General features: G+C 61.7%; 1 protein-coding gene across 3 annotated transcripts in view; it reads right to left on the reverse strand.

The window, feature by feature from the left end:
* The window catches only part of THBS2 (thrombospondin 2), a 31,528-nt gene that overhangs the window by 5,518 nt on the left and 12,720 nt on the right, over nt 1-13,290 (reverse strand). For all 3 annotated transcript variants that reach the window (XM_027552070.1, XM_027552072.1, XM_027552071.1), the window contains 15 exons: nt 12,371-12,511; nt 11,587-11,683; nt 10,416-10,580; nt 10,069-10,245; nt 9,726-9,899; nt 9,062-9,189; nt 8,830-8,982; nt 8,287-8,505; nt 7,548-7,655; nt 6,060-6,219; nt 4,524-4,642; nt 3,658-3,892; nt 2,138-2,365; nt 1,475-1,746; nt 17-114 (listed from right to left, as the gene is read on the reverse strand). In XM_027552070.1, coding sequence (XP_027407871.1) covers nt 17-114; nt 1,475-1,746; nt 2,138-2,365; nt 3,658-3,892; nt 4,524-4,642; nt 6,060-6,219; nt 7,548-7,655; nt 8,287-8,505; nt 8,830-8,982; nt 9,062-9,189; nt 9,726-9,899; nt 10,069-10,245; nt 10,416-10,580; nt 11,587-11,683; nt 12,371-12,511 — 2,474 coding nt within the window. The remainder of the gene's footprint in view (nt 1-16; nt 115-1,474; nt 1,747-2,137; nt 2,366-3,657; nt 3,893-4,523; nt 4,643-6,059; nt 6,220-7,547; nt 7,656-8,286; nt 8,506-8,829; nt 8,983-9,061; nt 9,190-9,725; nt 9,900-10,068; nt 10,246-10,415; nt 10,581-11,586; nt 11,684-12,370; nt 12,512-13,290) is intronic.

Raw genomic sequence — 13,290 nt, forward strand, 5'->3', positions numbered from 1 at the left:
GCCTCCCTCCCCCTACCTTATGTAGCCTGTCTTAGGCCTGTGGGTCAGATGCCACCGGTAGGCAGTGTAGTCCTTCCAGCCGATATTCTTGGGGTCGTGCCATAGAGTGCGAACCTGAGGGAGAGCATCACTCTAAGAACAACTGGCTCCGCCAAAAGGGACACAGAACATCCCTGTGACGAGAAACACCCGCGCGCAGGTGGCCAGGTCTCCCTCTGACGAATCCCATAGCGTGAACCTTAGCGTAAGCAAAGCCCGCTGACCGGGGCTGTGCCGTTCAGTGTGAGGAGCCACCAGGCTGAGCTCTGGGTCTCTGCTTTCCCAATGCAGGACCGAGACTTTGGAGCCCTTTTCTATAGGGCGCAGACCTATGCTTCACGTGCAAGAGGTTCTCCAGTGGTGTTTATAAAAGCACCAGGCACGGCATCTTTAATAAGCGAGAGTATTGTAATTACCTGAGCTTCCCTGGTGGCTCAGATGGTAAAGAGTCTGCCTGCAATGCAGGAGACTTGGGTTCGAGCCTTGGCTCAGAAAGATCCTCTGGAGAAAGGAGTGACACCCACTCCAGTGTTCTTGCCTGGAGAATCCCATGGACAGAGGAGCTAGGTGGGCTACAGTCCCTGGGGTCGCAAAGGGTCGGCCGCGACCGAGTGGCTCACCCTGACTGGCTGAGGTGAAATGAACATAAACAGAGCCGGGGCTGTTTTTCTCGCGAGGGCCGGGGCTGTTTTTCTCGCGAGGGGCCGGGGCTGCTCTCGCGAGGGCCGGGGCTGCTCTCGCGGGGGGCCGGGGCTGTTTTTCTCGCGAGGGGCCGGGGCTGTTTTTCTCGCGAGGGGCCGGGGCAGCTCTCGCGAGGGGCCGGGGCAGCTCTCGCGAGGGGCCGGGACTGCTCTCGCGGGGGCCGGGGCTGTTTTTCTCGCGAGGGGCCGGGGCTGTTTTTCTCGCGAGGGGCCGGGGCTGTTTTTCTCGCGAGGGGCCGGGGCAGCTCTCGCGAGGGGCCGGGGCTGCTCTCGCGAGGGGCCGGGGCAGCTCTCGCGAGGGGCCGGGACTGCTCTCGCGAGGGCCGGGGCAGCTCTCGCGAGGGGCCGGGGCTGCTCTCGCGAGGGGCCGGGGCAGCTCTCGCGGGGGGCCGGGACTGCTCTCGCGGGGGGCCGGGGCTGCTCTCGCGAGGAGCCGGGGCTGTTTTTCTCACGGGGGGCCGGGGCTGCTCTCGCGAGGGGCCGGGGCTGCTCTCGCGAGGGGCCGGGGCAGCTCTCGCGAGGGGCCGGGGCTGCTCTCGCGGGGGGCCGGGACTGCTCTCGCGGGGGGCCGGGGCAGCTCTCGCGGGGGGCCGGGACTGCTCTCGCGGGGGGCCGGGGCAGCTCTCGCGAGGGGCCGGGACTGCTCTCGCGAGGGCCGGGGCAGCTCTCGCGAGGGGCTGGGGCAGCTCTCGCGAGGGCCGGGGCAGCCGCCCGGCGGGAGGAGCCGTGCTCACCTGTCCCTCTGTGTTGCCCGTGTGCCACAGGGCGTTCCTCAGGTGCTCACCCGTGCCCGTGGTGGAGTTCACCACCTTGAGGGACACCCCCGAGTAGCCGTAGGCCCGGGTGGGCTGGTCCTCCCAGTAGGTCTGCGTCACCTGCTTCCACATCACCACGTAGAAGCGGCTGCTGGACTGGTAGCCGAAGACGAAGCCCGCGTAGTCGTCGTCGCGGTCCGTGTTCACGTAGAACGTGCCGCTGAAGTCGACAGACCCGAACTCGTCGAAACCTGAGGCCGCAGGGAACATCTGTCGTCAGAAACAGCCTTCTAGGGGACCCCTGGACACCGGCAGAGAGGGCTCTTCCCTTCCATCCAACCGGAGCCCTGTTCCTGGGCGGTTAGGGCACTGAGGGAACTTAATCTTTCTAAAGTTACGGGAGGTCTTCACTGCCTTAGGTAATAAACACAGAACCCGTAAAATAAAAGGGCCTGCTGAATATGAGATCTCAGAGACTGGAGAGGCAAAGACGCCCTTCCCCGAGCTCTTCCATCACAAATACTTAGGAAGATGGTTGGCAAACCAAGGGAGGGTGGGAGCTACCAGAGAGACCCACTGCTCCGTCCCCTCAGTCTGAAAAGGCAAGCTTGCGTGCTCCACGGCGCACATGCTGAGGCTCACCAACAGCGATGCCAGGGTCGGAGTTGGCTGTCTGCACCAGCTCTTTGCCTTGATGGCGAATGACCCAGTTGGGATCAATCTGAGTGGTGCCCTTGGGGTCCAAGTGGACCATCTGGAAGTTCCGGAAGTCTGTCTCGCTGATGGCGTTGTTCTCGGGACACACGTCGTCAATATCAGGAATACTGTCGTTGTCGAAGTCGTCTTTACAAGCGTCCCCACGCCCGTCGCCTGTCGCCAAGGAAGAGCAGAGGGAAAAGCAAAGTAAGGGCTCGCCGTCTGCCTCTCTGGGTCTGAGAAGACTTAGTACACGAGTCTCTGAAACTCTGAGGCCAAGGGCTTGGCAGTACTTTCTGGATCAGCGCCTGCAATTGCTGACGTTTTGCCCCAACACCCTGAGGAGGAGCCTGGACTCTCTTCTCAAAACGTCGCTCTGATAACACTGCAGTGAAGCTTGCCATATGTGAGCTCCCGTGAGAGCCATTTCTTTTCATTCTGAACTTGAAATTGGGATACAAAACCTGAACCTTGCCAGGGGAAGTCAAGCTGAATTTCCAACTTTTCCCTCTGAATGTCTTCAGAACCTTTGCTACTACCTCAGTTGCCCCGCCCGCAATCTGCTTGGCCTTGAGGGCAGAACTCTCTGATGAAAAATGGGCTCCCTGGGGAGAAACGGACTTCCGCTTTTGGGGGGCATCTTGTCAGTTTTCCCAGGGGTGGGGCTGGGGGCCACGGACCAGCCTGGCTTATGGAGAGATGCCTGCTGAGATCTCATGGGTATGCAGTCCATGCTAACGGTGACAATCCAGATGACCACTCACTAAATCACCCTGTCGGAGCGCCTGCTGCCTTAGAGGGAGAAAAGATACCGAGTTCAACCAAGTTTCCGTCACATCCCTCACACGGTCCTCAGTTCTGCTCAGAGGCACACGGCCCCTCAGTTCCGCTCAGAAGCAGATGGCCCCTCAGTTCCCCTCAGAGGCACAGGGTCCCTCCATTCCCCTCAGAGGCACACATTCTGCGCTCTGGGAGACAGGCCTGTGCTCTAGCTGGCGGGAGTGTCCACAGCCCTGAAGACATCCCTGAGCACCGGCCTCGCCTCCACCCCAACCACCCCCGGCACCAGCCAAGCCCTCCCGCAGGCCCAGCTGTGGGGACAGAAGCCGCCGGTCCTCTTGTCAAGAAGGAGCTCTGTGCTGCTCGCGGCCGGGTGTCCTTGGAGCTGCCCTTCAGCCAGTGAGTCTCCATGTGCCTCTGGGTCAGTGGGCTCCATCCTCCCTGCCCCCACCTCCGTCTCGTCCAGGGCAGCTGCGTGCCCTCCGCCAGCACTTGGGTCAGCCTCCAGCAGACGCCAGAGGACACCTGGTCCTCTGCTGTGCCCCTGCTGCGTCACCTGAGACCCTGAGCCGCCCTGGGCTCTGGGCCCTCCAGACCCTCTCCCCGGGGACCGCTAGGGCTAAAGAGCTCTTTTCGTCCAACACCTCACGTCCCTGCGGCCCCACTGCCCTGCGGGGGTCACCTACCATCTGAGTCCTCCTGGTCGGGGTTGGCGACCAGCCGGCAGTTGTCCCTGTCGTCGGGGATCCCATCGTTGTCGTCGTCCGAGTCGCAGGCGTCGCCCTGGCCGTCGCGGTCATGGTCGGCCTGGTTGGCGTTGGGGATGTAGGGGCAGTTGTCCTGGTTGTTCTGGTGGCCGTCTTCGTCGATGTCCTCGTTGTTGTCACACTGGTCTCCCACGAGGTCGTTGTCCACGTCGGTCTGGGAGGCAGAGATCGGGGACAGCGGCACTGAGCCTCCGCCCAGCGAAACAGATGCTGGTTGAAGTCGCAGAGCGCATGCAGCCTGGCCCACCTCACCCAACGCGAGCCATGACCGCAGAGAGGAGACGGCCTCCTGAGACAACCCACCAACATCAGAACGGGCACTGGGGTCCAGGCGTCTCTGCATCTAACCCACCCCCTACAGGGGCTCGCTCTCCTTAAGGGGGACTGGAAAGCATTAGCTGCCATGGAATCAGGTCCTTTCTGACAATGTCCTTTCTCCAGCATGCTCTATGAACTACATCAGCACGTTCCATTCCCACTGTGGCTTCCAGAGGCCAACCTGGAAAAGCAGCCAATTCCACTGCCTGCTTCAGGGAAACACCGAGCTGACTGGGAGACTTGCTCCCACGCACAGCGGGGCAGAGGCACCTACTGTCTGGATGGGGGCCAGTGAGATGCAGTCATGCTTGGGCTCGAGTTCAGTCAGCATTTTCAGTTAAAACGATTGAGCAGCCTGTCTGTCATGTCCAGGCAGAGCGCGTGGAAAACCAGCAGGCCACGCAGTCTGTGATGACCCCTCGACCCCTGCACCTCGCGACGCCCTGATCAGTCGCCCCGCCCCTTACCTGGTCGGGGTTGTGCACCAGCGGACAGTTGTCACAGTGGTCACCCACGCCGTCCCCGTCGGTGTCCCGCTGGTCGGTGTTGTAGACGTAGGGACAGTTGTCTCGCTCGTTGAAGACATCTGTGGGATGCAGGGAGAACAGGGTGCACGGGGTTTAGAGAAGGCGCACTGCTTGGCTTACTGCATTAAACAACATACAGCCAAACTTTGGTTTAATAAAAAAGAAATCTAAGAAATCATAAAATGCGAAGATTATTAGATTCATGGCAGATTTCCCATTAAAAGGAAAATACCCTTAGTTTAAAGCAGAACCAACTCTTGGAGGTCTCTGGATGGTGAGGCACACCGAGGGTCAGCACGCGAGTCACTGCAGAGTAAATATCTGCATCTTCACGCTGACTGTTTGCCCCAACATTCACTCAGAAAATCTACATTGAGCTGCTGGGGACTGGCCAGCCACCTGGGCTCCACGAACTCACCCATTTCCTACATTACTAGGAAACCAACCAGGACAGACACTGATGGGGCTCAGATGCAGTACCTTATACCCAGAAATCTGAAAGTAGACCATGAATTTCATCCAAGTTATGAAAACTATGAATTAACCTGACATGTGGGGGATCCCAGGAGGTGAGGGGGTCCTGGCAGGTTGGGGGAGGTAGTGGGTGGGGGGTCCTGAGAGGTGATGAGGGGTCCTGGGAAGTGGGGGTTCCTAGGAGGTAGGGGGTCCTGAGAGGTGGGGGGTCCTGGGAGGTAGGGAGTCCTGGCAGGCAGGGGTACTGGCAGGTGGGGGTCCTGGGAGATGGGGGTTCCCGGGAGGTGGGGAGAGTCAGGGGAAGGACCCTGACGCATACAGGGCTTGGACGTCACAGATGGAGGACAGGAAGAGATGCCTCATCTCCAGGAAAAGCCCTCTAGAGCAGCCTGGGCAGACGCCATCCTGCGCTGATAGAAGCCGGTCAGTGAGATGCCAAGTGGCAGCAAGAGAGCAGCCTGGAGACAGCACAGTTGGGGGCAGGCAGACGGGGGAGTAGGTGTGAGTCTGGCAGGCTGCTGACCGGGCTGCAGGTGCTCAGGGCGAGGCCGTGCTGGGGGTGGGTGCAGGGTCAGGCCCACGGGCACCACTTAAAAGGCTTGATGCCATCAGAAGTTTCCAGTGTCTAAGGTGAAGCCCTGGCGGGGTCTTTGCAATGGACAGCTCAGTGACGCCTGGAAGCAGATCGCTGGGGAAACAGAGGGGGTCCGGGAGACCCTTCTCAGAAGCTTGGTTTGTTCAGGGCAGGGTGCTGGGCTCCTGGGGCTGTGAACAGCGGGCATGAGAGGAGACACCAGGGCTGGCAGGACATGGTCGGGAAAGGAAGCTGCAGGTGCGCTGTTTCCCACGGGGGGTCCGAGGCCCCGGGGAAGAGGGGCTGGAGGGGGATGGTCTCGTGAGCGGAGACATGACTCGGACGTCGTGTGCTAGTTAACATGGGGCGGAGCTCCCCCAGCCAGCACAGAGCCCGCGGCGTCTGCAGCCGCGGGCGGGCCCACTCACCGTCCCCGTCGATGTCCACGGAGCAGGCGTCACCCTCCCCGTTGTTGTCCGTGTCGATCTGGGCCGGGTTGTGAACATACGGGCAGTTGTCGCACCGGTCCCCGACCTCATCTTTGTCGTAGTCGAACTGACGGGGGTTGAAGAGAAGCTGGCAGTTGTCCTAGAAAAAAATCGAGGGAAGAATTCCAGCAACAGCGTAGAGACGCTTGCTGGGTTACTCATAACAGGACTGGGCACCTCCAAGTCGTGTATTTAAAGCAGATCAAGATAACCAGGGTAGAAATACAGCCAGGAAGCTCTACCTACAATTTCCTGACATCAAGTCATTTTATAATTATTTACACAGTCCATCCATATGAAAAATTTTGAGATTCCCACTCCAGTGTTCTTGCTTGGAGAGTCCCAGGGATGGGGGAGCGTGGTGGGCTGCCGTCTATGGGGTCACACAGAGTCGGACACTACTGAAGCGACTTAGCAGCAGCATGGTAAAGGTGATACAGTATGTATATCACGGTGAGGACAGACACATACATGGTGACAATAGACATGTCGATGTTGAGGGAATGAAAGATCCAAAGAGTTAATGCATCAATGGAAGTGAACCCGCAAACAAAACTTAGCTGCTCTGTGTCTGTGTCTGAATCATGTATGAATACATTAGATCACATATGTCTGCTACAACACTTTCGGGAAATGGAGAGTCCCTTGGACTGCAAGGAGATCCAACCAGTCTATCCAAAAGGAAATCAGCCCTGAATAGTCATTGGAAGGACTGATGCTGAAGCTGAAGCTCCAGTCCTTTGGCCACCTGACGTGAAGAACTGACTCATTGGAAAAGACCATGATGCTGGGAAAGATTGAAGGCAGGAGGAGAAGGGGACGGCAGAGGATGAGATGGTTCGACGGCATCACTGACTCAATGGACATGACTTTGAGCAAGGTCCAGGAGTTGGTGATGGACAGGGAGGCCCGGTGTGCTGCAGTCCATGGGGTCGCAGAGTCGGACATGACTAAGCAACTGAACAATAAGATTCTGCTATCAAGGCAGTGAGTGATAGCATCTTTCCTTGAAGAGACAGCCCTGCATCACTCACACCGCTGCCCCAGAAGGAGGATGCATAAGTAAAAGTAAGCTATCGAAAGCGTTCTAAGTAGAGCAGCCCACGTGGCTGCACGCCTGGCTGGCTAACGTGCGGTGGAAACCACAGGATTCTCCCGGTGACTCTCAGCCTCATGGGGAGAGAAGTCCCGGTGGTTCACAGTGACCTTCCGAGCACCCCGGGCGCTCCCGGGTGTGAAGAACACCCTGGGCGCTCGGGGGCGGGAAGAGCAGCCCCAGGCGCTCCAGAGCGCGAGGAACTGCCCTGGCACTCCTGAGCGCTGCGCCCCCGCCCCGGGCGCTCCCCGGTGCGCAGAACGCCCTGGGCGCTCGGGGCACCCCAGGCGCTCCGGAGCGCGAGGACTGGCCCGGGCGCGGGAGCCCCCCACCTTCTCGTCCGTGACGCCGTCGTTGTCATCGTCGTCGTCGCAGGCGTCCCCGATGCCATCCTTGTCGAAGTCTTCCTGCCCTGAGTTGGGCAGGAGGGGGCAGTTATCCTGTGAGAGGAGGAAGCAGATGTTATGAAAACGTCCCCGAGCCCCCTGCCCTCAGGAGGAAGCCGGAAGGGCACAGCTGGTGGAGCTTGAGGAAGCTGCACCGCAGAGACCTCACGGCCAGGCAGGGCTCTGCGTGTCCCCCCGGGGGCTGCCTGAGGCCTGACGTCAGCACCGCCCATGAGGAGAGAAAGGAAGCCTGTGTCTGGAGCCCTGGATCCTGGTGAAGAGCCCAGACCGCGGGAACCGGAGAGAAGGAAAACACAGGACGGGACCAGGCCCCACCCGGCTCCTCCCTCAAAGCTCCGGGCACCAGTGACGACCTCTGACCGGCCAAGGGGCTGCCCAGGGTCATTCCACTGCAGGGGTGGGCCAGGAGCCGAGGGCCAGCACCACCCATCGCTCCTATTCACTGACTTCAACCCTCTCTGATTTCGGTCAGTAAACGTGTATCAGGCGCTCTGTCCTCTACCAATTCCAACAATGAGCTACTTCTCCAGAAAGACCCCTGGAATTTGCAGAAAGCCCCGGGCAGATGCCTTGGGGGGGTGCCGGTGGGTGGCCTGGTGTTCCCCGCCCCTCCGCAGTCCCCGTCGGCGTCTGGGGCAGGCACGCGGCTGCAGGGCGCCCACACCTTGACGCAGTGGTACGTGGCGTTGGTGGCGCACACCAGGTTCTTGTTGGGCCAGCCGTCCAGGTCTGAGTCCTCCCCGCAGATGAGCCCGTCACCCGCGTAGCCCGTCTGGCACTCGCACTTGTACATGGGGTCGCTGAAGTGGCCCAGGTAGATGCACTCGGCGTGCCGGTGGCAGCTGTGGGTCTTGTCCTTGCAGGGGTTCTCGGGCTCACACACCTGGGGAGGCGAGGGCGCACGCTGACCCTGACCCTGATGGGGGGACCTGGGAGCCCAGGTCTGTCCAGACCCCCAGGGCTGCGCTCCCCGGAAGGGCCTGAGCTTTCAGTGATGCCAGAGCAGGGGCACAGCCCGCCCCAGCCTTGGTGATGCCAGGGGTCACAGCAAGGCCGCAGCTCCTCACCTGGGCCCTCGGGATGCTGTGTGGACACTCAGCCCCCCGGGCCCTGCTCCCCGCAGAGTAAGCAGTCCCTCCGCACGCTGCCCGCCCCTCTCCGTCCCAGCCCACCTAATGGTCCTCAAGCCTCTAAGACAGCGGCTCACCTGCTTCTCAGTCCTGGCCGCCTCCAGGCCGACACCAAAGGGCTGGTTCCCCTTGTAGCGCGGCGGGCAGGGCAGGCAGTGGTAGCCGGGGTTGGTGTTGACACAGCGGTGTGCCTTGCTGGTTGCGAAGCACACGTCCGTGACCACGGCGCACTGTGGGACCGACAGGGTGGACATGAGCCTGGGCCCCAGACCCCGTGGGCTGCCCCTCAGCCTGGGGAAGGGCACCCACCTCGTCCAGGTCCTCGCAGTGGGTGCCGTTGCCCAGGAAGCCCCCCGGGCAGGAGCCGCAGGACCAGGAGCCGTCGGGGAAGCTGCTGCACTCAGCTCCAGGGAAGCAGGGGTTGGACAGGCAGCCGTCTGCAGGGAGGGAGGAGACAGTGAGGCTCGCGGCCGTCCAGGAGCAGCACCCAGTGGTGGTCTCAGAGGTGCCTGCGGCAGAAGCGTCCAGGCCACAGCAGGTGCCTGGGGGCCGAGAGGCAGAGGGCCAAGGAGCCACGCCGCACACCCATCTGCTGGGCACACCCACCTGACGGGCACACCCACCTGACGGGCACACCCACCTGATGGGCACACCCACCTGACGGGCACACCCACCTGACGGGCACACCCATCTGCTGGGCATCCTGGATGGGGTGGTGTGCCTGCACACCCACCTGCTGGGCACACCCACCCACCAGGCACACCCACATGCCAGGTGGCTCCCCACCCCGCACACCCACGTGCCGGGGGGCTCCACACACTGCACACCCACCCATTGGGCACACCCACCTGGCAGGCACACCCACCTTCTGGGCACACCCACCTGCTGGGCGTCCTGGATGGAGTGGAGTGCCTGCACACCCACCCGCCAGGCACACCCACCTGCCGGGCGGATCCCCAGCCCGCACACCCACCTATGGGGCAGCTCTTCCTGTTACACATCTGTTGCTCCTTGGCGCCCCCCACGCAGTCCTTGCCCCCGTGCTGGGGCTCGGGGCTGTTGCAGACGCGTGTCCGCTCACGGATCCCTCCAGCACAGGTGACTGTGCAGGCCGACCACGGGGACCAGGGGCTCCACCGGCCATCCACTGGGGGCGGGAGGACAGCAAGGTCATGCGGGGACGGGATCTGCACTGGTTCGCAGTTGGGTCTCTGAACGGAGACACCAGCCAGACAAGGGGCTTCGGGCGCCCAGCCGGCTCAGCCCGCGTCCTGTGGAAAGCTGGCCCGGGGCCGGGCCGCTCCGTGTCCACTCACCCGGGCAGGGCGGGCCCTGGCAGGCCTTGGTCTCACGGCCGCTGCCCTTGCAGCTCCGGCCCCCCATCTGCGGCACTGGCGAGTTGCAGAGGCGGATACGGGTGACGTTGCCGATGCCGCAGGTCACTGAGCAGGAGGACCACGGCGACCAGTGGCTCCAGCCGCCGTCCTGCCGGACTAGCGCGGGGGGCAAGCACATCGGAGCTCAGAGGGCTCAGCAGAGAGCAGGCTGGGCCCTCCCAGGAGTTTCCCACCAACCAGGCAGGGAAGAGCCCCGGCAGCAGGCGGCCCGGACCGGGGGGAAGGCCCCCGGGACCCCCAGGACCCGGGGCGGGCCTGACACTCACTGCGGTGGTCGCACCTGCCCAGGCTGCAGGCCCGTGTCTGGATGGACGGCCCCAGGCAGGTGTTGCTGGTGACGTCACAGGAGCGGCCCCGCTGCTGGGTGCCCGACCCGCAGGTGGCTGAGCACTCCGTCCACTCCGCCCACGGGGACCAGCCTTCCTCGCCGTCTGCACGGGGATACCACTGTCCGTCAGACCCCAGGGGCCCACTGCACGGGAGGCCAGCCCTGGAGTCCGAGCAGAGTCCCTAGGTGGACGCAGGAGGTGCGCAGACACGTCTGTCCCAGGGTTGAAGTGCGGGAGCGGACCCCAAGAAAGGGAAGGGGGCGCACGAGGAGCTTGCCTGGACGCCCAGTGACCTCTGGCAGGGAGGGGTCCGTGGGAGACCCTGATGGCCTCTCAGAGGAGACGCCGACTCTGCAATAGAGCTGTCACTGGGGCCACCAGGACGTGAGCTATTTCCACTCTAACAGCTGTTTGCTGGTTTACATGCAGCAGTGAAACTTCAATTTGGGGTTGAAATGACAGGACGGTAAAATTAGTTCCAAATACTCTAAATGGGAACAAGTTAAATAAAAAGGAAATTTCCTGCCAAGAAACACCAGTGCCTGCCATGCACGTTTGTATACCTCGTGCTGCATTTTCATCGTAAAACTCACCCTGGGTCACGGGCATCATCACCCTGAAGCCCAGAAACGCTACATTTTCATGGAGAGGTAGAGCCCTGCCCATGGCCAGGGGCTCCCAGCCCCCGCCCAGGCCAGCAACCTGCAGACCCCCAGACCAGGACACGCAGAGCACATATCAGAGAAAGCAACCAGTCCAGTCAAGGCTGCTGGTGACATGGGAGGGGGCGGGGAGCCTTGGAGGCTTGGCTGCTGCCGGGCTGGGGGCCGAAGGCAGGGGGCCAGCTGAGGTGGGGGCACCAAGCCGTCGGGGAGCCACCAGCAACTGGGGGCTTCCAGAGGGAGGGCACCAGGCCGTCAGGGAGCCGGGAGCGTCTGGGGGCTTCCAGAGGACCTGGAGGCCCCGTTGATGTGAGGCTCCGGGAGCCCTGGCCCCGAGGACCGCAGCCCAAGCCCCAGGCTTCCCGCGGGACCAGCCGGCACACGACGCGCACGGACACGGCTGAGCCTGGAGCTCGGAGGCTGCAGCCCACCCGCCGGACACTCACCATGGACGCAGGACGGGCAGCACTCGCCCTCCACGAACCAGGGGTCCGCACACGTCGCGGGCGGGCAGCTGATTTGGTGGCAAACAGTCTTAAATTTCTACGAGGAAAAGCGACATTTTCCTTGTGTTTGTGTTACATGCGTTCAGAAACAGAAACGCTGAGCAAGGGCCGGAGCGGAAGGATCTGGAGGGTCCGCTTGTTATGCAAACGCGGGGACATTTCTCCCCTCAGCTGGAGCGGCTCCCTGGACTGTGCCCCCCTGGGACCCCCACACGGAGCACCAAGCCCGGGGCCCTCCACGCCCAGCAGTGGGACAGGTGGGACGGGCGATGTTCAGTGTCCAGGCTGCCTGGGGAGACTGAGTGGGTGAACAAGTAAACCAAACGGCCTGCCGAGCTGTGGGCACTGACACTCCCCCAGGGGTCTGTGCTGGACCCGAGGCCCTCGCAGGACCGAGCGGCATCAGACACGGGAGGGGCACTGCCAGCCCTGCCCCCTGTCCCCCACCACTGGGCGACCCTGGCCAGGCCCTCCTGGTTCTCCTGCAGACCCACGGGCTGACTCCTTCGGGGTGGCCTCCATCCGCAAGGCGCCTGCAGTCAGCGGGGCTAGCAGGGGCCACGCAGGGTCGGGGGTCCAGCGCCCAGGCCGAGGCTGCCCCAGGGGCTGCACATCCAGCTCACGGCTAGCAGGGGCCCTGTAGGGCCGGGGGTCGGGGGGCCCCGCAGGGCCGGGGGTCAGCGCCCAGGCCAGGGCGGCCCCGGGGGCTGCGCGTCCGGCTCACCTTGCACGTGCACTTGGTACAGCTGTCCACCACCCAGGTCTCATTCTCGGCAAAGAACCGGCCGTCCTGCCAGCAGGCGGACACGTTCCTGGTCTTGGGCGGCCCGCCGATGAGCTCCCACAGAAACTGGTTGTCATTTGACTGGAAGGTGGAGGAAAGGACGTCAGTGTGCACGCGCGGGGCTGTGCAGCCTTCACCCTCAGCCACCGCCCACACCAAACTCCATCTTTAAACAGGTTGCCCTCTGAATCCGGGCTTCCTGCTTCCTGGGAGATGAATCTCCTTGAGTTCGAGGCTTCGCAAAGGAGGCCGTGTAGCCGGTGAGCACGTTTTCTACCACAGTCCCCTCACGGCATTCTAACCAGATACCTGGGGCTCTGTCCAGGGAGCTGGCTGGTTACTTCCTGTTAGCAAAGGCTAGTGGTGGTTAGTAAACGTTAGTGATGGTTACTCACGTTACACATGGTTAGTGGTGGTTAGTCATGATTTGTGGAGGTTAGTTGTGGTTAGCGGTGGTTACTCATTGTCAGTGGAGATTAGTTGTAGTTAGTGGAAGTTAGTAAAAGTTAGTTGGATCAGTGAAAGTTAGTAGAGGCTAGTCATAGTTGTGGTTAGTGGTTACTCATGGTGAGTGGTGGCTAGTTGTGGTTAGTGGTAGTTAGTTGTGGTTAGTGGAGGTTGTCATGGTTGTGAAATCGCTCAGTTGTGTCCAACTCTTTGCGACCCCATGGACTGCAGCCTACCAGACTCCTCCATCCGTGGGATTTTCCAGGCAAAAATACTGGAGTGGATTGCCATTTCCTTCTCCAGGAGATCTTTCCGACCCAGGGATTGAACCCGCGTCTCGCCCATAGAGTCATAGTTGTGGTCAGTGATTACTCATGGTGAGTAGTGGCTAGTTGTGGTTAGTGCTGGTTAGT

This window comes from Bos indicus x Bos taurus, chromosome 9 (assembly GCF_003369695.1).
Source record: "Bos indicus x Bos taurus breed Angus x Brahman F1 hybrid chromosome 9, Bos_hybrid_MaternalHap_v2.0, whole genome shotgun sequence".
Taxonomy (NCBI): Eukaryota; Metazoa; Chordata; class Mammalia; order Artiodactyla; family Bovidae; genus Bos; species Bos indicus x Bos taurus.